General features: G+C 39.4%; 2 protein-coding genes across 5 annotated transcripts in view; both read right to left on the reverse strand.

Annotated features, from left to right (window-relative positions):
• Window positions 1-24,899, reverse strand: part of nherf1b (NHERF family PDZ scaffold protein 1b) — a 34,223-nt gene extending 9,324 nt beyond the window's left edge. The window contains exons 1-3 of the mRNA XM_077538810.1: window positions 24,753-24,899; window positions 23,545-24,439; window positions 1,124-1,294 (exon numbers count right to left, since the gene is read on the reverse strand). Of these exons, the coding sequence (XP_077394936.1) occupies window positions 1,124-1,294; window positions 23,545-24,087 (714 nt within the window). The 5' untranslated portion in view covers window positions 24,088-24,439; window positions 24,753-24,899. The remainder of the gene's footprint in view (window positions 1-1,123; window positions 1,295-23,544; window positions 24,440-24,752) is intronic.
• Window positions 24,900-25,079: 180 nt separating this feature from the next.
• LOC144031550 (ras-related protein Rab-37) overlaps window positions 25,080-27,799 on the reverse strand; it is a 46,723-nt gene continuing 44,003 nt past the window's right edge. For all 4 annotated transcript variants that reach the window (XM_077538849.1, XM_077538840.1, XM_077538823.1 and 1 more), the window contains one exon: window positions 25,080-26,261. In XM_077538849.1, coding sequence (XP_077394975.1) covers window positions 26,156-26,261 — 106 coding nt within the window. In that variant the 3' untranslated portion in view covers window positions 25,080-26,155. The remainder of the gene's footprint in view (window positions 26,262-27,799) is intronic.

The following is a 27,799-nucleotide window of genomic DNA, read 5'->3' on the forward strand; positions in this document are numbered from 1 at the left end:
GATGGAACTGGAAGTGTTAGTGGAAGACAAACCAATTTTACAGAAAAGAAATGTATTACTCAAATAATTTTGGTGATGCACACAACTATAAAATCCATAATCTGTTTGACTGAACATCCTTAGTGGCCATTCTGTAAATTTATATACAAGGGCAATTGTCACCTGCAATGAGCCAGGTGCAAGCAAATGCTGAGTTGACTAGCTCCAAATCATTCAGGAGCTACAAAAAAAATAAAAAATAATAATAATAAATCATTACTGAATGTGCAATATGTCACGATAAATTTTGTCTCTAGCATTTATATATATATATATATATATATATATATAAATCTAAAAGCTACAGTATGCTAATTTCAGTTAGCCTGTCTATGATGTTTTGCATTGCATGTTAGCATTAAGCTAGTTGATGAAATTATGTGGTTTAGTTAACATTTTGATGTTCTCATTTGCTCCCAAAAATGTAGAAATATGTTCTATTTTAAATATTAACATGCTCTTAAAGATGTATTTATACATTTTTATGTTTGTTTGTTTTTCTTGTACTAGAGCATACTGAAGGTTTTGATGCAGCCTCTGAACTGAAGAGAATGCTTGAAGCAATGGTAGTTATTACAAAAACGATCAGCAGGTGGCAGCAGAGTATAAGCGATCAGCCAGGGCCCTGTTGCAATAACCTCTTTTCCCTACTGTTTTAAAGAGATTTGTGAATAATGATGAAACTTAGCTATATTCTAATGCTAATTGCTGCAAAACGGAAACAGACAGAAATATACTTTTTTTTTTTTTCCTGGTGAAACAAGAGACTTTAATCTTTCTTTTGATAGGTTCCCTGTTTTTATAGCAATAGAACCAATATTCTGTGGGCCTTGCAAAATCACTCAAAATCCAGTAAAACGGGAGTGAAGGGGGTTGCCTCAGTCAAAATGACTGGGAGTGAATAGTTAAATATAAAATGTCTGATTCTCTTTTTTTATGTGTATATTTTACAATAAACTTCAACTGGAAGAGACAAATGAATAGCAAGAATGCTTTCTTTGTCATTTTGTAGATGTGCAAACAAGCCTTAGTTTCCACTATGTTCTAGTAATGTTTTTGTGGTCATCAGTAAATAAGTAAGTACCTGGACTATCCTGTCTTTTGGCTGCAGGCCTGCCCTCTCAGCAGGGGAGTCTTCATCCACAGCTCTGATGTACTGGCCAGGCCGCGCCCGCTCACTGTGCAGGTTGAAGCCATATCCGTTTGCCTCTCGCCGGATCACACACAGACGTGGTCGCAACTCGGGGCTCACCACCTGCAAGGACGGAGGAGAGAAAGCAGATATTTGATGTGCACGACAGGCCTGATGGATTGTAAATTCTCCAACCATGAGTGTCTGCTCGTGATGAACAAGAGGCACAAAGACGACTGAGAGCTCAAGGGAATCGTTAAGCATGAATATGATTCCCAGGTCAAACATGCACGCTGATGTGCTCAGCAACGTGCTTGTAACAGTCCTCAATAAAAGAAAAGTGCACTCGGAGTCTTGTGACAACAGCTGCTCGCCAGGAAGGAAGCGGTTCTTGAATGGAAGCGTGTGATTGGAGGGAAGTTTCGAGGAGGGGTAACCATGGGGCACTTGAGGAAGGGACAACTTCCGGCGTCTTTCAAGAGCTAAGGAGGACAATGGATTTTGGGCGTTGACCTCCAACCACCTCGTCTCGTCCAGTCCCCCTCCGGGATGGCAGGACGCATTATTGTCATCCAGGAAAAAACCTCCTCAATCCCTGGACCTCCCTTCCGTTGCAAGATGAAGCCGGTTCTTTATTTAGCTGAGAACACGTTCATAGATTTGGAGCTGAAGCAATCAGAACATTGGGCGAGTTATAAGCGTGACAGCGAATGGGAGAGGAGAGTGGTCAGGATAACCTTTTGTCTCTGTGACCGAGCTACTGCCCTCTGTCAGGGAGAAAAATGCACAACCTCTAATTATATCGAAATGACTCATAACCCTTCTATAGGAAAGCTGGCAAGAGGCAACATGAGTCAACCCTTTCTTGTGCATTAGCTGGATTCTATTGACTGACCTTTATCAAGCGTACTGTTAATTACGTTGTTAATTGTGAACTAGTAGGGATGGGTATCATTATTGATTGTTCTGAATTTGGTTTGATGGTATAAATAACTAAACTATAGCAAGAGAACATGAGGTAAGAGAATACACAAGCCAAATATATACTGTAGAGCAGTGATTCTTAACCTAGGTTCGCTCATTAGTCGATTTTTGACTGTTGTGATGGCACATCGTGTGATTTCTTCATTATTGTAATCCCCTCATACTATGACGAGCAAAAAATGAAAGCGGTCAGATGAATATGTGCAATATGAATTCACCTGTATAATGGAAAAATATGGTGTTCCACAGGGTTCAATTCTGGGTCATCTGCTGTTCTCAGTATCTGCTGTATCCCTGGGTTCCATTTTAAGAAAACAGCAGGTGATTGTTTTAAAATGATATATAAACATAGAGTTGACTTGAATGATAGACCAATATGACTTTTCCTGTACCAATACAGATACCAATTATTACTAGTCTGATAACCAATATTTGGAGCCGATATTTAATTGCAGTAAAACAAAGTATTAACGTAAAAAATAAAACACTTAACTTTGTTGAAATGCCATTAACTCATTTGCTCCCAAAAATTTATAAATACGTTCTATTTTTAATGTTTTAAGTGTCCCAAAGATGTATTTATACGGTTTTTATGTTTTTGTTTTTGTTTTGTTTTTTTATGCTAGAACATACAGAAGGCTTTGATGCAGCCTTTTAACCGTAAAGAACGGTTGAAGAAATGGTAGTTATTACACAACCGGCCAGCAAGTGACAGCAGAGTATAAGAGCTCAACCAGGGCCATGTTGTGGAAAAAAAACTCAACTACTCACAATTCTAAATAGATTTTTGAATAATGATGAAACTTAGCTATATCCTAATGCTAATTGTTGCAAAACGGAAACAGATAGAAATATACTTTTTTTTCCCTGATGAAAGAAGAGACTTTAATCTTTATCTTGGTAAGTTCCATGTTTTTATAGCAATAAAACAAAAATATTCTGTGGACCATGCAAAATCAGTCAAAATCCAGTAAAAAAAAAAAAAAAAAAAAAAAAAGCTGGGAGTGAAGGGGGATTGCTTCTGTGAAAATAGCTGGGAGTGAATGAGTTAAGCATAATTGTTAAATGCATTTTTTATTTTAATTTAAACCTATAGAGAATAGACAGTTACGTTTTAAAAATTTTAACAAAACCATAACTGAGATGTTACACTTCCAATTATTTTTCTTCACATTAAAAAAAAAAAGTAAAGGGAATTTCCAGCAGCATCTACATTCGGCAGCATGTGTTATAAAAGTGAAATTTTAAAGAAATACATTAATAAAAAGTTCCCTGAAGTTAACCCAGTTTTAAATTCATCTGTTAAGATCAATTAACAATGAATGCTTGCGAACAGAGCAAATTTGGGGTTTCTGTCTGGGTTTGTAAAAAGTTTCCCAAGATATTCACAAAAAGTCTGTTAACATCTTTGTAACATTTTGCAAATCCTGATGAAAGCCCAAAATTCGCAAGTATTCGCCGTTCAGTCATATAGCAGCTTTATCGGCTTTCTGACTTTTAAAAAGGCCGTTGTCAAAATGTCAAATATTGGCACTGATAATCGGCCCGGCCGATAATCGGTCTAACCCTAGTTGAGTTGAGTGGCGTGATGGGAGACAGACACTGTGTTTCTCATTTTCCTTAAGGACATAATGTGTCTTTGCAGTTGTTCTGACAGCCATCTGCTGTCAACAATAACACTGAACGAGCATCTTTGCGCGTGTCAAGTGCCAACTGAGTGTGCGCCCAACATGTTTTGTGCTGATCAGATGCATACCACCCGATAAGCACTTTGGACTTTCAACGGGCGAGTCAATCATTACACAAAAGCGATTGTCTGTGATTTGCCATCCTTCACCTTAAGTGCCAAGCAGAGCTGTTTACGCAAGCCAAAGTACACAGCACACGGGAAAGTGATGAAGCTCGCCTTTTCCCTATCTTCTGTGAGTTAATGTTCAGTTCAATCACCGTGATTGTCAGCCTTCTTGCCTCAGGAATTGTATCTACCACATACAGTGAGACAGTACATCCTGTCAGTTGGAAAGTTAAGACGTTAAGCTCACCACAAGCTACTGTGTGTTTGTGTTTTCTTCTTCTGCTTAACTGCGCAACAAGGATAGCGTGTCAAAGCACTGAAGCCCCACTTGTTTGTGATACCGCGTCGTCAGTGTGAAAGTGAGCTGAACAACAAATTGCATCATTTGCATAAGTAGCCTTAAAGTTAGAAGATAGGGGTGCACTGATACCACTTTTTTGAGTACTTACATTTAAAGTATTCGCCACTACTTACTAATCAGGTTATAGGGTTGCCAACTGTCCCGTTCCAGCCGGGACGCCCCGTATTTTGGGCTAAATTGTTATGTCCCGTACTGGACCTCAAAAGTCCCGTAAAATAATCCTCAACTCTTACATGGAATGCAGCAAACGGCATCTTTGCCAGTTTTGGACCACGGCTACTCCCGTAGGTTGACAAGTGACAAGGAAGTTGACCGTAGCCAATAAAATGAGTCCCTGGGTGTGACGTTATGTGGAGACCTTGCAAGGTAAGAGAGACAACTAGAGATAGAGAGAGAGGCACTTCCTGGTTTCGTCACAGCTACATGTCGCCTACACTCTAAATGCCGATCTTAATACTTCGACTGCGAACGTATCAGCAGGAGCAATACAAGATGTATTCTCGTACTATTTATGAACAAATACTGCGAGAATTTAGCTTGCTGGCAAGTTTCGCAATCAACGCTTAACATAGCAAACCTACAGGTCCTAGATCAGCTAAAACGGCAATGTCACAAAGCACGGCACCTGTCAGCCAATCACAGGTATCAGGCATCGTCGCATGCATTTGTTGTAGGGGCTTATACTGCACAAGTGGCTAGAAAATAATAATAATAATAATAATAATAATAATAATAATAATAATAATAATAATAATAATAATAATAATAATGTGTAGTGTTGTCCGGTCGGTTAGGAAGAGATAATGGATAAACCTGTAAGAAAGAAAAGTCTCCATGGAAAAAGTACATTTCGTGAGTCACGTTCCTCTTTTACATTTCTTTTTTTTTTTGCACCTTTTTTTTTTTTTTTTTTTTTTTTTTGGTAAAGAGGCAAATTGTGGTTTCTTTGAGGTTTTGTATGTTATATAATGATGTACAAACTTGCATTTCGAATCTCATCAGAATATACACTGATTTCACACATCATGCTCACACCACCATGGCAACGTGCCGTGCACCTGTCCCTTATTTTGGGATGAGAAAGTTGGCAACCCTATCACGTTATTATCTATTGAAATTTGGATGAAAATGTGTTTTATTTTAACCGCTGATCAAGAACTCAAACCTTTCTTGAACATGGCATACATTGTACTTAGTAACAACTCCATTCACCCGTTTTTATCCATTTCGAGGAGCGGCCATTTTATCTTGTACTGCTACTTGCTGTGCTGGCATGACTCCCACCCAGAATACGTCAGGATGGTGAAGTAGTAACTTGTACAAGTGCTGTACACATGTACAATACCCATGCTATTGGTATCAGTCCATCCAAGTGGTGTGAAAACAAACAAACAAAACTCAATTATGCTCTCCTTGAGCGGGTGAGTGAAAAAAATTACGAAAGAATCCCCCCGCGGACCTGCAACGAGTGGAATTTGCTGAACACACAAAAGCCACGCAGGTGAGCGAGAGGGACATGTTGACGTTCTGCTGCTCATTACCCTTCTCCTTATCTTTATGGAGGTGCACATTGCAGCTGCACAGCAACCATCTGATAAACACGACTACCAACGTGTGCAGACGCAGCCGCTGTGTTAGCTACATACACAAAACACTGAGGGAGTGTACCGCTAATTACAAACTGCTAACTCCTTCACATGCAATCAGCTGACATCGGGGACAAGTTATCTGTGGCTGAAAGACACACCAAGCTGTGTTCAATCACTGCAAAATGTTTCTGACAGCCATGTCTGCTTTTACTTGATGACATGAAATCCGTGAGACGTAAGCACAGTATCTATCTACTGTCTTAAAGTTGAATGTCTATTGTGTGGAAGAGCATTGTTTCAAGATGAACAACCTCTCTGTGACACAAACTTTCCCTCTAAGGAGGGAAGTGTTACACAGGAACTGTCGACACATCTTCTCGCAATATGCTTCCCTCTACTCTGACCAACTTCCTGACATCAAAGCAAAATCTAAACACAAACCCTCTAAACACAAAAAAAACACACATGTACACAAACCTCTTAACACTGGCAAGGAGCCTCTTAGGGTGGGAGGTACTGTATGAAAAAAATGACTAAAAATGTGGCGTCGATAATGATATACAGTATGTTTCCGTGTCGAGCACAACAATTGTGAACAAAAGGCCACCAACAAACAAGCTGACCAATGCGAGAGGAACCACAATATGCCCTGACGGGGATCAGACAACATCTGGGAGGACAAGTAAATCCAATTAAGGCTGCAATTGACTGATTATTTTCCTAATCCGCTTCTAATCCGTCACTCACTATCTAGGAGGGCCTGTTTGTTTTCACCGTCCTCTGCTGGGTTGTTTGTTAGCCAGAGGCAAAAAAAAACAAAAAAAAAAAAAAAACTACCAGCTGGACGGCCATCAAGGGAAATAACATCAGCAATGTAAAGAATCACGCTCAACTTAACAAGCCTGCAGCTAGACACTTCATTAGAAAGCCATCTTTTCATTAGGAATCCTATTTAACGAATGTACAACTTAGTTAACAGCATACAATTTAACTCTAATTTTTCTGACGACTTTTCTTCTGAAGACTGAAAGATTCCAACATCACCATAAACATCGTCACTTGTTATTAAGGTAAATAATAGTCACTTACTGTAATTTTATGTTTTACACTGATAAACTAAAGCAAAAGTAGAATGTATTTTGCCATTATGTCCTCTGAGAAAATCTGTCTCAAAATCTTTGGAAAGTTTATGTTTCACTGTATTTGGTTTAAAAAAATGCAACTTTTTCATTGTTGTTGTACAAACTGCTCAGTGACACCTGTTATTGCTATGCACATGAAAATTATGGCACTGTCGGGGTGAAAAAAATAAAATAAAATGTGCTTTTATGGATAACTTATAAATGGGATAACATGTACTTTGAACTTTTAGTTGTGTTTTTCCATTCATAACTACCACCAAGAGCATTTTCCATCTGAGTCAATCATTCCAAGCAGGAGGTAATATTGTAATGACTAATTGCTAACATCAGGAATTGTAATATGAAAATGTATTTCTGTCATGTAAGCACAAAAAAAGGGAAAGTGGCAACTTCACTTTGTCGACAACAATACATCGCTGGCGTCAGGCCGAAAACTTGTACCTCCAAAATCAACAAATACCATGTTGCATCAAACATGAACACGACATCAAAAACAGCTAGCCAGTTTTCATGATTCACACATTTTTGCTTTTATAATAATAATAATAATAATAATAATAATAATAATAATAGTAATAATAATAATATATTCCCACATAGTCATTAAACAAGATAAACAAATACTAGCAATAGACCGATGTTTTTTTTTTTTTTTTCCACCCCAAGGCCGATACCAACACCCTAATAGTCAAGGAGGTCAATAACCAATACTTGGAGCTGATATTCCTTTTCACTAGAAGGGAAAATATCTATCCATCCATCCATCCATTTTCTTGACCGCTTATTCCTCACAAGGGTCGCGGGGGCTGCTGGCGCCTATCTCAGCTGGCTCTGGGCAGTAGGCGGGGGACACCCTGGACTGGTTGCCAACCAATCGCAGGGCACACAGAGACGAACAACCATCCACACTCACACGCACACCTAGGGACAATTCAGAGCACTCAATTAACCTGCCATGCATGTCTTTGGAATGTGGGAGGAGACCGGAGTACCCGGAGAAGACCCACGCGGGCACGGGGAGAACATGCAAACTCCACCCAGGAAGGTCCGAGCCTGGACTCGAACCTGAGACCTCAGAACTGGGAAGCGGACGTGCTAACCACTCGACTACCGTGCCGCCAGGGAAAATATTGGCATCAAAATTTTATAAAATACAAATTCCAACTCTTAAGTTTGTTGAAATGTTTTTAAATATATGTTTATTGAAAAATTTTTCACATTTGCAAAATGTTGTTTATTTATTTTTAATTAACTTTAGACAATATAGTTGTTTTAAAATTCTAACAACAAAAGTTCAAGGAGTTCCCAGGGTCATCTGTATGTCTTAAAAATATCTGAAAATGCAAAATGTTCACTTATCTTGGTTTTAATTTCAAACAAAAACAAAAGTTGCAGAGATTTCCCAGGGGCAGCATCATCTCTTATAAAGTCAGCTGAAAATGTAAATAATTAGTTTCCTGAAGTTTTAAATTGATCTATTATTTCCCATCATCTTAAAAAATGCTGAATATCAGCGCAGATTATTGGCCAGGCCGATATGCGGTCCATGCCTATACTACAATAGAAGCAACTGCCAAGATGATGCAACACACTTTATCACTACAATTGCAATGGCTAGCAGCCATCATAATGTTGACCACAAGTGAACTCGATAGAGCTCATGAGATTGTGGAGGTGTACCTAATGAAGTGGCCACTGAGAGCAGCCTCTCAGCCAAGCAAGCAAAGCAAAGCAAACAGCGTGTACTTTGAATCTCCACTCCTGCAAGGCTTTGGCCTTAAAAACTGAGAAGTTGTGTTGAATACCAATCATTCCGAAACAATGCCAGGCCTCATTTTATATTCCCTAAACACATGTGAGTCACAAGATTGCCTCTTTCAATCCAACTCTCCGTGGACTTGCTCACAGTTTGTTCTTGAAGCTGAACTTTGCATTTTCATAAGAGGCGTTTATACATTTTTCACTTGGGGTTGATCATCCTCTATCTATGAAACAAGAATAAACAGTTGGCAAAACATATTATTTGCGCTATGATTATTAGAATTGAATAAAATTTGAGCCTGAATATTGTTAAGTAAAATCTGTATATGGGGTTGCTCGGTTATGGAAAAAATAATAATCACGATTATTTTGGCAATAATTGAAATCACGATTTTTGCAACAATTATTTATGTTAATTAAGCATCTAAAAATATTAAGACCAATTTAAAAAACAGAAACACTATAATTGTGTAAGTTCCTTTTGGACCAATTCGAATTTCTAATAATATTTATTTATTACTTTTATAACTTGAAGTTGGAGTGCAGCTCATGCACTGTACAGTAGTACGATCATTTTATTTATGTAGTTTTTTTTTTGGTACAAAACAAAATGTTTACATGTTTAAAAAATATTAAGACCAATCAAAAAAATAGAAATAATATAATTATGTAAGTTCCTTTAGGACCAAACAGAATTTATAATACTATTTATGTATTTATTTGTTATTTATTTATGTTGGCAAAAACTTTTAGTTGGAGTGCGGCATGTGCACTGTGCAGTAGGACGAGCATTTATTATTTTTTTGGTACAAAACAAGAAAATGTTTAAACGTAAAAAAAACAAATTAAAAATATTATGACAAATACATATCTTTGAAACACTATAATTATGCAAGTTCCTTTGGGATGAAACAAAATTTATTATCCATCCATCCATTTTCTTGACCGCTTATTCCTCACAAGGGTCGCGGGGGGAGCTGGAGCCTATCTCAGCTGACTTTGGGCAGTAGGCAGGGTACACACTGAACTGGTCGCCAGCCAATCGCAGGGCACACAGAGACGAACAACCATCCACACTCACAAGCACATCTAGGGACAATTTGGAGCGCCCAATTAACCTGCCATGCATGTCTTTCGAATGTGGGAGGAGACCGGAGTCCCCGGAGAAGACCCATGCAGGCACGGGGAGAACATGCAAACTCCACCCAGGAAGGCCGGAGCCTAGACTCGAACCCGAGTCCTCCGAACTGGGAGGCGGACGTGCTAACCACTCAACCCAACAAAATTTATTAAATTAGTTAAAATTTAAAAAAAAGGTGCAAATGCTAATTTTTTAATTGTGTAGCGTAATAATTCAAATTGTAATTGAATTTTGATTCATTGCACAGCCCTAATGGGCCGGATATTTGCCGAAAAAAGCCTTGAACTAACGATCTGTTGGCTGATGACAGGACACATTGTGCTAAACAGAGGGTGGTTTTAACTGCGAGGCTGATGTATAGGAGGCACTTTGTGGTTTGTGTGAGTGCCACCAGGTGTGTTTGTGTTGTCTGTGTCGGGCCGCCACTCAATCTGCTAGGCACGTGCAACAGAAAGCACACAAAGTGAAGCACCTCTGGCTCCTCCCACAACTTTTCTTATTGTTGCCGAACAGGGAGAGATAAAATGTTTAAAAGTGGAGGTTATTTTTTTGTTTTCACAATTTCAATTGGCCTCCTTCTGTGCAAGCATCTGTTACAGTAAGCGGCGCTTGATAGTGAAGCTGTCACGCTCAGCTGGTCACTCTTTCAAGTCTCTGTTTCGCTTATTCTCCACTGGTTCCCGCCCCCTCTCAACGCTCCCGCAATTTTGGCTCCTTTGATCAAACGTCGAGGAAAAGCACACTCCGCCAAACACCATGGTTACACGACAAATCACCTTGTGATTGTCATGTGTCGTTTTTGGCACCGATGAACAACGTCCCAGACGAAATGTTTGATGGCCGCGTTATGGTGAACCTGGTCCCCGTTTAACCACCACACTGCAGGTTTTGTGCTCTGGAGTGCATAGAGGGATGGGGGTGTTGGATTTCAAGCAGGACCGCTGGACCAGCTGCGAGGCAGGCAGAGGAGGGAAACAAAGCAAGCTACTGTCCCCAACTTCCAATCCGGGATGGGACAAACTCCACAAAAGACACCAAAGCTACATTCTCGAGAGGGTTCCCATTACAATAGACTCCAAGAGGGGAAAAGGCCTAAAAATGAACAAACGTCGGTCAACACAAGAGGCGAAGAGACTGTGATAAGACAAAATGGGGAGATATTGATAGGTTATCTACAAGATGGCCTTGCTGGTCCTGCCTAAGTCTGCTTCTTTTTTTAGACACATCGAGATGACCTGCCGCTGACTGACAGCTCACGCCTATCAGACAAGTTCTATCTTTTCGGCCAGTCTTCCTTCACCCTTGTTGTTTTAAAAATACATTCAATGATTCAGAGAGTTCGACGCACACTGTTGTTATATTTACGAATGAATAATGGCATCAGACACACGTCCACGGACATCTGAATCCATCTGCTTGCACCTCGATCAAAATCGACCAAAATTATGACACCTGCACCACAACGTAGACCCGCTTTTAGCAGGTCTAAAGTTTAGTCTGCATTCTTCCACCAAATCGTCAGGTCAACCAGGAACGTGTTAAGGAAAACACTCTCGGTCCAATGGAACGACTAGCATGGTGGAGAGCGTTCTGTTAAATTTCCAAACGCGCTAAAAGAGGATTGCACCTGCACAAAAATCAAGATGTGCCCATTTTTATGCCTCAGCACTCGTGCAGTATCTATGGAAAATAGAGCCCTATAAGTTGCTTATTTGGGTTGTCCCGATCCAATTGACGTGATCGGTAGTCAGGGCCGATCATGTGATTTTCAGCTGATCATATTTGCTGAAAAAGATCAGATGGGTAAATTTTCTTTATTTCTAAGGTCAAGGATAACATATTTTGATTTGACAAAATGTGACTAGTGGTATCGGTACTTGTTTTCAATGACTACTCAGAGTTGAGTACACATACTCGTATCGGTCTAATTTTTTTATTTATTTATTTATTTTTTGAACATCCCTAGTTATTGGCTCGGGCCTATGTATTGGCAGATACTCAAAATCAAGTAACATGAACTTGTACTGAGTGCAAATAAATACATAAATAAATAATAATTTAAAAAAAGTGATTGGCCCTATTGCCTATGGTTGTTAAAAGGTTGTTTATGATGTACTCCGCCTCTGGCCAAAAGTCAGCTGGGATATGCTCCAGCTAAACAGGATGAACAGCAGAGAATGGGTGGATGGATGGTTTATTGTTGTTGTACAGTAGTTAGCAGCGGTAACGCAGAAATGGTCCTTATATTTGTATTGTCTTTTTTTTTTTTTTGTATACGGAGAAGAATTATTATATCTATCAATCAATCAATCAATCAATCAATCAATCAATCAATCAATCAATCAATCAATCATTGTACAGGTACCATGTACCTAAAGATGATGTCGTTTAGTGTATTTTAGTTGCCTCAAATGGATTTGCAGTAGTAAAACTGTAGGTGGAGACCAGCAATGATGGTAAGGTAATCTGTCCTAGCAAATGATCACCAATAAAGTTATGTATTAATACATTAGTATTCCTCTGCCAAATGAACTTTGCACATAGTGCTTTTTTTTTTTTTTTTTTTTTTGGTGTTTTTTTTTGGCATTATGATTCATTTCACTGATGAAAGTGGACTTGTCATGGAACAAATTACATTCATAAGTAAACCATTGCTATCCACTAGTATAGACAGTATGCAGTATATCTACAATAGCACTGCAGAGGTTAAAAATATATATTATCTGTATTGCATGGTGGGAATGGAGGAGGACAAATAGGGGTGAGTCTATTTGAGGGTGAGCAGCAAGTCATTTCCCCCTCCACCCCCAGGCAGGGCGCGGCCCTCCCGCTTATTGTCCGGCTGGGGTGGTGAACCTTTAGCAGAATGGAATGTGGCATTGTGGACTCTCGCTCCGGTAGCGACAAAATCACTATCACCAGAAACACACCCACACACTTTTTACACACATGGACACATGCAGGTTTCAAGGCCTGCCTGGGCCGCAGTGGCCTTGGACTCGATGACAGTACAGTGGGACTGTTGTTTGGACTGGCGTCACAAAGACGCATTAGCGACACGCGGCATTATGATTTGAATTGAGAGCAACTGTTTGCATTGACTGTTGCATGCAACCGTTGTTTTGTGAACAGCCCGCTTGCTTTAGATGAGTCACAGTCATTATTTTTCATGATGGTGACATTTGGAAATCTGTCTTCATGTAAACGCTGACAATGAAAAGGCCAGCCTGTCACAATATTTTACTTTATATTTTATTACAACACGTAGATTGTTATTTCAATGTATTTGAGTAATATTTGATGTAATAAAATTATATAAAATTACTATTTTTCAAACCTTAGTCTATGTCAAAGCAAAAATGCCAAATTAAAAGTTTTAAAGTGATTCAACTCTAATCTTCCTGAGGTCAAAGGTTATATGTCAATTTCAACAGCTGATCAACTGCACTAAACCCCAAATGAGTTTTCTCAGTTCTCTTGCAATGAGTCATTTAGTTGTTGTGTGTTGCTGTTGGCAACAAAGCATATCGTACCTACTTCACAGAAGGAAGCGGGCTCTTACAGGCTAATGAAATATTAAATATTGCATGTGAATGTGACTTGGGTCAGCTAACCACATATTTGTACCCTCATCTTTGACTCAGACCTCTTTGTGACACTGCACACAACTTTGTTGGATGGCCACCAAAGTCATGCCACTTAAACGCTTTATATGACAAATTCACTTCCAAAATGGTGTCTTCTCCACATCATATTTAATTTTAATGATGTATCACATTATAAAAAAAAAATCAAAATATAATTTACTTTATTTTATTTTATTTTTTAGCTTATAAGATCAGAGATGCATGTGGAGTCCATTTTGAAAACCCACAGTAACCAAATATGGTCCCTTGCTCTATTAAAAGCTATCTTGAGGCTTGATTTAGCTTGCATGTAGGTGAGATGGCAATAGCTGCATCAAGTTTTGTGGAGATAAGATTTATTTTGTCTTCTTTGCTTTCTGTTATTTTTGTGGTGGGCAGCCCAATGACGTATGTGGTTAGCATGTCTGCCGCACAGTCAAAAGCAAGGATCAGAGTTTGTTCTCCCTTTTTTTTCTAGGGCTTTTCTGACAACAAGCATGTTTCATTCATACCTTGAATGTGAGCGTGATTGACGAGCGACCAGTAGAATTTAAAATCCACTGTAGCTGCCAGTAGAGTCAGCTTTAAAATTAAATACATTTAGTTTAATTACGTCATAAAAATAAAGATTTATTTTATGCATTTGTAAGAATTTTGTTGTTTTAAGGGTTTGTTTTAAAATGGAACCAGTGCTCGTCATGTGAGTGTTGTATGTAATGACTGATACATTACTATGTCACTCCTGGTAAGATGATGGAAAGCTAGCCTGAAGAGCTGCTGTTGGTAGCTATTGGAAGAAGCTGTTTACTCCTCTCTAGTACATGCAGGCCAATGAGGTAACATATTTGCAAGCATTTGCACGCTTTGTGTTAGTATTACGATGTCTTTTGGAAGTAGTATACTACTGTTAGCATGCTAGCGCTATTCCGTTAGCCATGCTATCATCGTTAGCATGTTAGCAGGCTTAGTTAGGGGATGTTTACAGGCCTATATGGCAAATGGAAGTTATATTTTGAATGTGTATATCTTTGTGTTTTCTCTGTGAGAATTATTTTGTCTTATTTAGCTCTTTAAAATTGTGTTTTCTATATTTTGTACAGTTCTCACGGCATGCTTAACCGCAATGACTTGTGGACTCATAATTTTTGACTGGAGGGGCGTAACATCCACAAACCATATCATTCTAATCTACAAAATCATTCATATATTTGTCATTACAAAAACTTTTTCAACTAGCAAGTAAGGAAAAAAAAATTGAAAAATGGGCATTGATTCGACGCATCCATAATCGGTATTGAAGAGCAACAATCTCAATCATAACTGAATGAAATTTTAACAGAATATAGCAACACCAAAATTGCGTGCAATGCTTTTTCTTTCCATACAAAGCATTATATGACATGCTTGAAATGGCACTTTCTTATAAATAATGCAGGTCGCTGCATATTCAGTGCCATAACATACTACTGCAGACTTATCATATGGACCATTTCCTTTGAAAGCCAACAATCAACAATTCGAGACGGGAAGGGTGACTCCTCAATGTTATCACACGCACGTAAAGTCAACAAAACGTACAGTATATGTGCAACCATGTGAACACGAGCCCTTTTGACCACACACGCACAAGACAGGCAGCACTGAGTGAATCACGAAGTATATTGGATCGACCCTGTACATCAATGTCACGCAATAGTGAACAAAACCTGCGTGAGTAATACAAAAAACTATCAGCTGGAATTTCTGTTTACTTTGAACCTTGACTAATATTTAACTCGTCTATATCTGCATCTGTTACCTTTTATTGTTTTATATGTTTTGTGTGATTACAGTTGCTGCGTTATCTCAGCCACAAAATCAGTATCAGCAAAATGCTCTGAGGTTTCAATTGTGCAGTTCTTTGCACATATGTAATAGAAGGAAAAACTTGGCTAGTTACGTCTACTTTTGAACAGATATTGTGACGAACGATGGGCAACTGAGTGCAAGAGTTTGCTGTGCGAAGAAGATTATTACACCTCTTATAGGAAGTTGAGTTACAGTATATCCATACCGACCTCCGCATACTGTAACTTGTGTGTAGAAGGACAATCAAGAAGACAAGGTAACCTTCCACCGATAACAATGACAGGAAACCAGTGCAAATGTTCTGTGGTCTTTGCACGGTAGAGACTCCCGGATAGTAAATGCTCGACAAAAGCTTATTAGCCGCTGATAATCTCCACTCACTGTCAAATGAACATCAAAAATTGCCCATAATTATTCTCAAATCTCATCTGGGTCTTCCCCAAGGAATTCCATCAGAAGCTGCAATTTAGGAGCGAAAAAGGTAAAATCTGACAAGAAGCTTATGGAATTGAGATTCAGACACAAAGGTCGTGCAGTGCACTCTATACTTAAATATCACATTTGCATTGCATAATGGCCACTTAGAGTATTGACATTATTATTTCAACAAACAACAAACTATTACAAGTCCCTCTCTCACCACTAAAGACTACAATGTTTTTTTGTTGTTGTTTTTTTTGGTGGTGGTGGGGGGGTATGAATTACCTATTGGTTAATTGGCTACTGTATCTCTGTACACATACCGGTACTCATAAAAATGCTATATACGATTCAATTCTGTACCTCCCAAGTGTGCCGTGTGCAGTTTGGTAGTTAGCGAACACGTCTACAAAAAGACTGAATGTGTGTTTTCTTTAAGCTGTTTCTTGACACTCACAGTTGTACGACGACGTATTAGGGCCAGGTATAAATATTTATATATTTTTAGAGGGGTGATAATATTCTGAGAAAAAAAAATGCACACATTTTTGAGAAAAAAACTCTCAAATATATTTGCGACATTACAAAGTGGCAAATTTACTTTGAAATTTCGGAGAAAAAGCTAACAGATATATGGCAGTATAAAGTTACACATTTGCAAGAAAAAACTCACAAATTGAGGAAACAAACTCACGAGTTTGTGACATTATAAAGTGGAAAATTTGCATGAAAAAACCTTGTAAATTTCCGAGAAAATACATTTGCAGATTTGCGAGAAAAACTTCAGAAACTTATGAGAAATACACAGCATACTCTGACATTTGTGCCAATATTTTATGATCGGGTTTTCAAAAAAGGAGATAATAATTGCTTTATCAGAGATAAACCATATCATATTAAGCATTCACACTTTGAAGCGTTGGATACAAGATGCTAAATTAATGTGTCGAATCAGCTGTTCTCAGTCATTCACTTGCATTTACCTAAAGTATGCTAGCATCTGATTGGTTAGTGTTAGTCAGCTGATTGGCAGTTAGGAAGTGTTCTCGCTGCAGCTTCCCATGTGTAACGAGAGTAAAGTTTAGTTTTCATGGTGCCTTTTCATTTTATAAAGATTGTTCCATTAACCACCAACGAATCTTCCTGTTATATAGCTTCTACGCTACATCTCACAAGATTCTGAGTTTTTTTCTTGCAAACTGCAAATTTATTTCTCATGAATTTATGACATTTTTTTCCATCCATCCATTATCAACCGTTTCGGGGTCAGGTCGCGGGGTCAGCAGGGAAGCCCAGACTTCCCTCTCCCCAGCCACTTCAACCAGATCCTGCGGTGGGATCCCAAGCCGTTCCCAGGACAGCCGAGAGACGTAGTCTCTCCAGCGTGCGCTGGGTCATCACCACATCCGCATTATACGCTGAAAATATTTCGTGCTCAAACGAAAGCAAAAAATAAAAAATAAAATACTTTGCTGCCATGGAATTTTTGTATTGTTGGTAGTAGGTGTGTGAATTGCTTAGTACCTCTCTATTTGAACCCATATCACCATTCATAGGTCAGAATTCGATTCGATACCAATTAATCCTGATACAAATCTACAAGTCAACTTTTGCATTTTTTTTTTCCCCCAGCCATTTACTACCGCTTATCTGGGGTTTGGTCGCAAGGGCAGCAGCTTTCGGAGGGAAGCCCAGACTTCCCTTTCCCCAGCCACTTCAACCAGCTACTCCGGTGGGATCCCAAGCTCCAAGCTGTTCCCAGGCCAGCCAAGAGACATAGTCGCTCCAGCGTGTCCTGGGTCGTCCCCGGGGCATCCCACCGGTGGAACATGCCTGGAACAGCTCTCCAGGGAGGCGTCCAGGAGGCAACTGAACCAGATGCCCAAGCCACCTCAACTGGTTCCTCTGAATGGGAAGGAGTAGCGGCTCGACTCTGTGTCAATCCCGGATGACCAAGCCGCTTACCCTATCTCTAAGGGGCGGAGGCCGGACACCCTGCGGAGGAAACTCATTTCGGCTGCTTATATCTGGGATCTTGTTCACAGCTCGTGACCATAGGTGAAGGTAGGAACGTAGATCGACTGGTCAATCGAGAGCTTTGCCTTTTGACTCATCTCCTTCTTCACCACAACGGACCAATATAGAGTCTGCATCACTGCAGATGCCGCACCAATCCACCTGTCGTTCTCCCGCTCCATCCTGCCCTCACTCGTGAACAAGGGTGGGGTATGAGTCTTTTTTTTTTTTTTCTCGCAAATTTGCCACTTTATAATGTCGCAAATCTGCAAGTTTATTTCTCATAATCTGTGAGATTTTTTTTCTCTGAATATTACACCACCTCTAAAATATATATATGTGGCGCTAATACGTCATTGTACGGTTGAAGTTAACCGTGAACTAACACAAAATAAAGAGAATCACACACATTGTCTTGCAAAGCGCAATAGTCTCACATTATTTTTGTTTGACAACAGCTTTTATATAACTAAACGCGTGCAGGTGCTATTATCTATTTAAAAAGACATTTGTTTCTCCAATCAATACAACGGTACAATGACTTTCTTATGCACTGCTGGGTTATGTTGTTTGACTACACACTGCTTGTTCCCATGTTTACTCTTGACGCATTTGCATTTGACCTAATAGTACAATTCACTTTGGCCTGCAGTCCACAGGTGCTGGAACAAGCATTGCTGGATTTTCACGGCAACTTTCTGCTATTTTGACGGTTGTAGGGAGCACGCGCACAAAGAGACTTTTGGGACCAAACTCGAGTCTAAATTGAACTCAAGGGACTTTCGTGTCTCCATGTTGTGTGTTTCTACTACAGTTCTATATCCCGGGATTTTCTCCCAACATCCTGTGCAGCATTCCTTTTGCCCAAACCCTGCGCTCCAGTCAGGATGACACACACAAGCACACACTGCCGGATTAGCCACACTGACAAGCACGCCCGTCTGGTCTGATCTTTGAAGCAACACAAAAGAGGGTTCGAAGAGAAACTCCCTCTCCCGGAAGCCGGAGAGAATCTTATAAGGTTGCCGTGGTTACGCAAACGCTCTCGCGCTGCGTGAGGTGTGTCTTTAAATGTAAAGATGAACGTATTAGGTGAGAGTGACACAGCACCTGAAAAATGAAGGTCACAACATGGAGAGGTGAACCAGCCGACAAAATAAAAGAGGCTCCGTCGTCATCATCAAACAAAGCGCAAAAATACACAGTAGGTTCCAAAGGTCATTTTGCTGCTTGCTTACCAGGTACTAAAGCTATTGGCACTCTCCACTGGCGAGCGCTAACAATTAGCAGTACTGTGTTGCCTTTCTCAGTTACAACTAAAGATCCAATAACGCATCAGTTCATCTCCATTTCTTTCTCTTTCTTTCTTTCTTTCTTTCTTTCTTTCTTTCTTTCTTTTAAATGAACTTAATTTAACTGAATTTATTTTTTCTATTATTATTTAAATTTTTGCATAGTTTAATTTTGGAGAAATAACCAGTTGACATTTGGACAAACACAGCAATCAACATTTAATCAAAACAGAACAAACAGGCCGAAAGTGTATGTACAGTAAAAGTTATTTACTTCTGCTTCCCAACAACTAATTCTGTTCTCTTTTTGCGCGTGTGATTCAGATTATAATCAGGGGCTAGAGAGAAGTAGTAAATTATGCAAATTTCCTTACAAAAAAAATCACAATTGTGATGTGCAATTGTTGCAGTTAATGCCTACCGTAAATCATAAAATACTTGTTGCTTTCCTCTTCAAAATCGATCATGCTTAATAATGAGTTTCACCGCAACCACACCTTTTTTTTTTTTTTTTAATAATTAACAAAAAAATATCCGAGGGATGGCTCACCCTCACTTTTAAAGAAATTGCTTGTGCTTTGCCACATTTTGCTGCTGGCTGTGGACATGTTGGCCCTTCATCACATATCACCACTGATGAAAGCGAGCAGGGGGGCTCAGACAGACAAACAGACGCAAACAGCCTCGGGGGTAAACAACCAGAATGCAGTGGAAGACAGATGTTCCGCAGTGGATGGAGACGCTTCTCGTCTAGTGCTTTTTAAATGAACCCCGATGGTGCGTTCATGGCCTCTCACACGAACAAGCGTGGGAACAAGATAAACAAGTGGCCACTGTGGAGGGAGAATGTGCCCATACAAACAATGATTCAAAGTCTCCAAAAATTTAATTTAGCGTGATTTAACAAGATTAGGTGGACAATGAGTGTGTCCTGCTCTTGTGGTTTGTTTTTCATTGTAAAATGTTTGTCTTGGATAAATAAAAATATTCGTCTACCCAGTGGTGTCGTCATAAGGATCAGTCTGGTTATTGGCAGGGCACAGTGATAAAGTGACTTTTGTTCAAGATGTGAATTAAAGACAGATGCAGAGCAAAAGCCATCATTCTAAAATATATGCGAAGAGGATGTCGATGGGCCCCTGTTGTGTTTTGGTGATCTGAACCACGTTGTTTGTCCTATCTCAGCACCCACAGCAAATGTCCAGCCAGTTTGCCCACGGCCAAGAGCTGCATGTGGGCGCAGCTCACTACGTTACTGACACAGAGGAGCTATTCTTCACGTCGCTCTTAATCTCATTTGCAGGGTTCACTCCAAATGTCACCTGAGACTTTCCACCTCAAGTTTGCCAGCTTCTGTGTTTCATGTACACACACCAGCCACAACACGTGCACTTGATGACGAATAACAAATTCACATAACAATGCTCAGTTTACAATCATTCAGCAATATCGTTATAATTGTGTTTTGAGATAACATGAAATTGCCCTGATGCATGTTGACTGGTAAAATTTGTTGATGGGCTTTATACATCATTTTAAGGCGGTTAAACTCCATCAATTCATTACGTTTTAAAGTTTTTAGTTGTATAAATACTGGATTAGTGTGATCTCTGCATCCACATCCGAAAATGACACGAATAGCATCTTTCTGTAGAAGAAAGATGGATTCGGTGTAGGTTTTGCCAGCACACCCCCACACCTCAATGTAATAGGTCAGGTATGGAACAATAAATGAATTATATAACAATAACAATACAGTGCATTCTTGTTCAATAATTATTTAACCTTGTGTAGCACAGTTACTGTTTGAGATGTGACATATTCTATTTGCGCTTTCCATGTTAAATGTTCAGTAATAATAATACCTAGAAACTTTATTTAATTAGTCCTTTCTATTTCTATATCTTGCACAGTCGGTGTTGCTTCAACATCTATATTTCTACAGCTGAAAATCATAAATCTGGTTTTACTCATATTCTGTTGGCGTTGAACCACTTCATAATATTCTTAATTCTTTCTCTATTACTTGTAATACATTATATGTATTTTTCCCGGCTTAAAATAAAGTGGTGTCGTCTGCAAACAAAATACATTTTAACAATTTCCAAACAATATCATTCACATAAAGAAGAAAAAGTACTGGCCCCAGAATTGATCCCTGGGGCACCTCACAAGTTACATAACTGTGTTTTGATTGTCTAGTGTCTACTATTGAATTCAAAATATTGTTTTCTGTTTGTAAGTAAATGGTAACCCATTGATGTGCAACACCTCTTTTACCATATTTAAATAATTTATGCAATAATATTTCATGATCTAAAGTGTCAAATGCCTTTTGGAAATGCACAAAGACACTTGCTAAAACATGTATTTTTATCCATGGATGTGCAAATTTCGTCACTTAACTGCATTAATGTAATGTTGGTTGAGTGATTGGCGCGAAACCCATATTGATCTGAATTTATTGAATCTCGTCGCATTCAATTTTTCCAATATTTTAGAAAACTGTGAGAGTATAGATATGGGTCTATAATTAAAAAAAAAAACACACACATTCTTATTTCCTTTTTTGAAGAGTGGGACTACGATTATTATTTTTCATTTGTTCTGGGAAAACTCCTGTTATAAATGATAAGTTGCAAATGTACGTGAAAAAGTATAATTAAGTCTATGATTTGCTTTATCAGTGACACATTCATGTCTGTGTCATTGTTTGATTTTTTACTAGCAAAATTTTGAACTATGTTCAAAATTTCAGTAGCTTGTACGGCCTCAAGAAAAATACTGTTAACATTGCTTGTTTTTTCCGTTAGGGATATTTTGTGATCATCTTGGGGCAATATTCACAAAGTAGTCATTGAATTTGTTTGCAATTTCCTCTTTATCATGAATTACGAAATGGTCCTAAATAAAATAATTTCAAGAGTTTGGCATTATCTCGCCTTTGTTCAAGACTTTATTTATTATCCCCCAAGTTGTTTTGTCCTACATTTACTTTTCTCTAATAATTTGGTGAAGTAATCAATTTTTTTTTGTCTTCTTAGGATAATACAAGTTTACTTTTGTATTTTTTATACCTAGACTCTGCATCTTGTTGTATGTTTGAAAAACTTTCTGTATAGATTTATTTTATAATTAATTATCTAATTTTATAATAATAATAATAATAATAATAATAATAATATGTTCAATTAATTGATTTCTACAATGATTCAGAATTCCATGAATACAATATGATGACATCTATCACACATATCTACAGAACTCTGAATCTGTTACACCTCCTGTGCCACAACTTAGACCTGCTTCCAACTAGTCTAAAGTGTAGTCTACTTTCAGCCACCAAATTGTTAGGTGTGTTAGGAGCTTGTAAAAGAAAATGCAGTCTACAAAATTCCACATTAAGTTCAGCTTGCACTGGCACAAAAATCCTGATGCGCCACTTTTTACGCCCGATTGCAAGCACACTGTCCATGAAAATATACCCCAATGACTTTGAATAGCTTGGTTAGCCTAGTTAGCATTAGGGTGCTCCAGATTCCTCCCACATTCCAAAAACTACATGTTAGATTCACTGAAGGTACAATAGGTGTGATGTGTGCCCTGACTGACTGGCAACAAGCCAGTAGTTTGTTGTAGTTTGGAGTTTGGTGCAGTGTGAGCCCACCCTCGACCGTAAATAGAATAAACTGTTTAGAAAATGATTGGATATTAGAAGAATATGCAGCTTTGGGAAGACTACATTTTTTAGTTATCCACACTCGACTACAGTATTTTTTTGTCTGGCAACTTTTACTTCCACTCCTGACAATTGAAAACAGATATGTACTTTCTACTCCTTACTAGAATTATTCTTGATGTACAGTATATTCATTGAGTCTTGTACCAGGGTGAAACCCACCAGTTTCTGGTGTTAAACAAATTATGTCTAATCTGAAATAAATAAATAAATAAATACATACATACATACATAAATAAATAAATAAAAATGTAAGTGTATTTTCTTCATTTTTTTTTATCATTAGCTATTTTAGCTTTTTTTTATTACTCAATTCACAATGTTATCAAAGCACCATGCAACGTTGCTAATTTAATATATAGGCTACTAAATATATGTTCTTCTATCTCTTTGTAGCACTATGTAGGTAATCTAAGTTAATAAAAGATGTGCAGAAAAGTTTAACCCCCCACCCCCCCCATGTGGCAATTTATTAAAAACAGTTATTGGATATAACTGATAGTCAAATTACAATTTTAATATTGTATTTAAATACATTTCAGAGCGTCTACTTTTGCCACCATTTGGGCTCTGTCATAGTGTAATGTCAGACTCCATTCTTGTTGATTTCATGATAGTGCACGTGTCGTGTACCTGATGAAGTTCCTGAATCGTCTCACCTTGTCTGAATCGACGCTCAGCTTCCTTTCGACGTCCGCGTGAATCTCTCCGTTACTGTCCGGTACGGGTGTGCTCCCCCTGGACCCCCCGCTTCGCTCCTCCTCCGCCTGGGCTCGCCGCTCATCTCCATTTTCTGACCCCTTGTCCTCCTCCTCCTCTTCCCGGCGCTTCTCAGCTTCCTCTTCATCCTCGAAGGGTAACGGGACCCCGTCGTAGACGTACTCTTTCAGACATTTGATGTTGTGCTTCTTCAGCAGCTGCTCCGTGTCCGGGTCCAGCACGATGAGCTCCAGCCGGCCCGAAGTGGCTCTTATCCGGCCCACGACTTGCTGGTGGCTCTCGTTCTCCACGTCCTCCCCGTTGACGAACACCAGGCGGTCCCCGGCGCGGAGCCCCGACGATTCAGCCGGGCTGTCGGGCTCCACCAGCCGTATGAACTGGCCGGTCTTCCCCTTCTCCCCGTGGAGGTGGAAGCCGTAGCCGTTGTCGCCTTTATCCAGCGTGCAAAGCCGGGGCCGTAGGTACTGGCTTTTACTCGGCATGGTCGGCTGCTTCTCTCGGCCGCGGCTTAACCTGTTGCTCGATACCGGTGGAAAAGACTCGAAGAGCGACCCGGAGGGATGCTGCTGCTGCTTCTTCTGAGTGGGGAGCGTCAAACGAAGAAGTGCGAGCCCTTCGAACAAATGGCGCTTTTTACTTTCACCGAATAACGGGTTCAAAGTCCGACAGGGGTTGGGTCCTCTGCGTGACCCGCTTGCGGCGTGGAGCGAAGGTCCCGGTCCGAAAACTCCGTCAGCAGACTCTCCACGACCCAAGTAGAAAGTCCACTCAGGAAGAGGGAGGTGCGTTCACGGACCAGCCCAGCTGGCCGCTTCATGCAAAGCAGTCGCAAAGCTATGGGAAACGGGTCAACCGTTTTTTCATTAGGTGCGCTTGCACAACAAAACTGAATCCAATACAAAAGCTAATGATGCGAATATTGCTCGGTTTCGCTTTGTTTAGTGTTGTTTTACAATGCTGGCATGAGGCAACTTTAACACTCTGTGTGATGCGCTGTGAGATAGATAGATACATAGATAGATAGATAGATAAGATAGATAGGTAGATAAAATGTGTACAGCTCTAAACTCCTAAAAAAAATATCTAGCCTATTGTATATATCTTCTATATAGTGAGCTGATAAGGGGACAAAGACAAGCATACTAACCTCCAACAGAGACCTGTAAAGCAGTTGGAAAAGCACTGATAAGTAGGTGTGCTCAAAGCTGTGCAGCTCCTGGCTCAGCTCATTAGAGGTAAAGGATTGTAAAGTCCATGCAAGCTGATGCACACTGACTCATACAGTTAGATGTGAGATGAGGAGGAGGAAGAGGAGGTGTGAAAAGGTTGGTACAGTGAATCACAGATGTGCTCCATGTTTACGATTAACTCCGCCACATACTTTTCTTCATACAACCCGAGTATAGAATCAATGTCAACATCGCAATTAAGACATCGTGTGAAGATATGGAAAGAATAAAGCGTCACTACGGTGGCCTGTAAATGCTCAACATTTACTTTTAGGTTGCACAAAATAAACAGGCTCACTGCTGCCACACTGTGGCTCATTGACCTCAGCACAACCTGACTCCCACAGCTTTCCCTCAAAATACCGTACCAACACACGCACGAACACTGGTATAAAACACCACATACATTACAAAATATACTTTATATATATAATATGATAACAAAGCACTTTTTCATGGCACTTTGTGATCAACGTGACACCTCCAAGAAAGAACAAATGTGACAAGCAAACATTGAAAATGAACATTGTACAAATTAAGACACTACAGTGCATGGAACAAATACATCTTCTGTACAGTCTCCACAACAACATCAATTGTTAAAAGAGACACGGTTACGTTTCAGAGTTTTTGTGAAATAAGAATGTACATGTTTTGGGGAGTCCCTAAGCATGGCAGGAAATAATCTCTGACGCAACAGTGGAAAGATCCTGCAGCAAATCATTGAATGAAGTTCAAGCATGGCCTTCAAGTGGACGTCTGGACACGCACACACAATGGGCAGGAGCCCTCCAACATTGATTTTATTCTAACAACATTACACGTGAATATGTAGCTACAGTGCGACTGTGTATGAACACTCAGTGAGGATAAAGACTAAGGCCAAAACGGGATTCAGTTCACAGCCTCTGAAAAGTGACATGAAAACAAAGTCATTTATATTCCCTATCAACAGTCATATTGATTGTTCATATAAAACTTATCGAAGCGAGCGGCGAACATACTCCTCATTTCCCTGCAGACATATTTTGTAAATCCTGGCGTTTTTGTTTTTTTTTTATTTGTTTTTTTCCACAACTGTCACCACAAAGACCACAACACATTTCTACAGAGTGATATTCACATTTTCGATAAGGGATGGCAATCGGATTCACTGTCATTCACTTGACTGGAGAAGAGGAGCTCACTTCTTAGGATTAGTGCCGGGATTGGCTTTACTTATCCCCCAGCCACCCCCTACCTCCCTCTGTCTTGATCCCCTTCTGTGTGTGTATGTGTGTTAAGTGTATGTGTCTGTCTCCCGGCACAGTGGCGGGTTTAGCTACACAAGGCTGCAGCAACCGGTCTTGTGCTTCTGAGATTCGATGTAGTCGTGGATCTGGAACTTGGGCTCGTGAGGCTGATGGGTGGTTCTGTGCTTCAGCTCCCTGGTAGAAAGAGAACGAGAGTGTGAAAGAGAGGAAGTCAGATATTGAGGGGGTGGATGAGAGTAGTGGGATGGAGCAAATCAAGTACATAAGGAAGGTTAAGAAATAGGGGGGGAAAAAAGTGCATGTGAGAGAGGATTAGAACAAGAGCTGTTTTCACTATCTCACGCATTTCGCACTCATCAGTTGCAGCATCATTATCCTTACATAATATAATACAGAGGGTCAGACTTCACCACATCCGAGTTATGGTTGCCCTCAGAGAGACAATTGTAATGAATCTGGATAGGGTCGTCATCAATAACAACATTAGACATCAATAATGGCTCCTGCAATCGATTCTTATTTGTTTTTATCGACAAAGAAACGGATGCCTTCCTTGTTTCTGTGTGCTTGCTATTTTGAAAATAAAATGTCAACATTCACAACCACTGCCAAAGCGTATTTACTTCGAGATGAGCATTCTTCTGTTTCTAAATAAATCCGTCATTTAACGTCGGAGTTACTACGACGGCGTATTAGGGCCACATATAATTATATATTTTTAGAGGGTGGGGGGCAATATTCAGAGAAAAACAACAACAAAAAAATGTAACTTTGTGACTTTATAAAGTGGCAAGTTGTTATTTGTTGATTTATGGCCACTAACTTTATTAAATGTTGGTTCTCGGAGGGAAAATGGTTTTAACAGGAGTATAGCCGGCGTTGTCAAACCTGGTTTTCATTTTAAGGCTCATTTTTGGGGAAAGGGAGCTGGGTTGGGGGTGCCCTGCCACAAAAGGGAAAAAAATATATACAAAGGAAAAATATTTTTTGCCCCCAAAACAACATTGCCAATGCCATGGTAACCACATATATCTTTGGAACGATTTCTTCAATATATATATATATATATATATATATATATATATATCATACTTAAAAAAGAAAAAAGAAAAAAATGTGCTTTTGTACATTACAGCAATGCACATACCTAAAATCTTTAATAACACTTAATATTGAGGCACTTACTTGCTAATGCAAGCACACTTTGAGTTCCTCCACATATTGACTTGGTTCACAAGTATAATGCCTTCCCCTCCATCTGACCATTAGCGTGGATTTAAAACATAGAAGGGCCAAAATATGCCATATAAAATAAACTGCACTAAAAAACTAGCCACCAGAGGGTGCTAGAACTATACAAATGGAAATCAACCTAACTTTTTAACAGATGTGCTACTTTTAATATCGTGACATGACGACGACATAATGTGTGTAGTTTTAATATCGCGATATTGCCGTTATCGTTACATCCCTATTGTGAAATAATTTCTTGCATGTTTCCATTTTTGTCCTTTCAAAGTTCACAGGGTTTTGCACTTAAGATAACTTCCATTAGGGCTGGGCAATAAATCTAATTAATTCGATACATCACCATTTAAAAAAAAAATAATCGAATCGTTGAAAATTTGCTAAATCATGAAATCGAATTTTGTCTTCTGGATGATTAAAAGCTGTTGTTCTTATGTTCCGTTACATCTAAAAGCTTTTATATG

Source organism: Festucalex cinctus, chromosome 1 (genome assembly GCF_051991245.1).
Source record: "Festucalex cinctus isolate MCC-2025b chromosome 1, RoL_Fcin_1.0, whole genome shotgun sequence".
NCBI classification, from domain to species: Eukaryota; Metazoa; Chordata; class Actinopteri; order Syngnathiformes; family Syngnathidae; genus Festucalex; species Festucalex cinctus.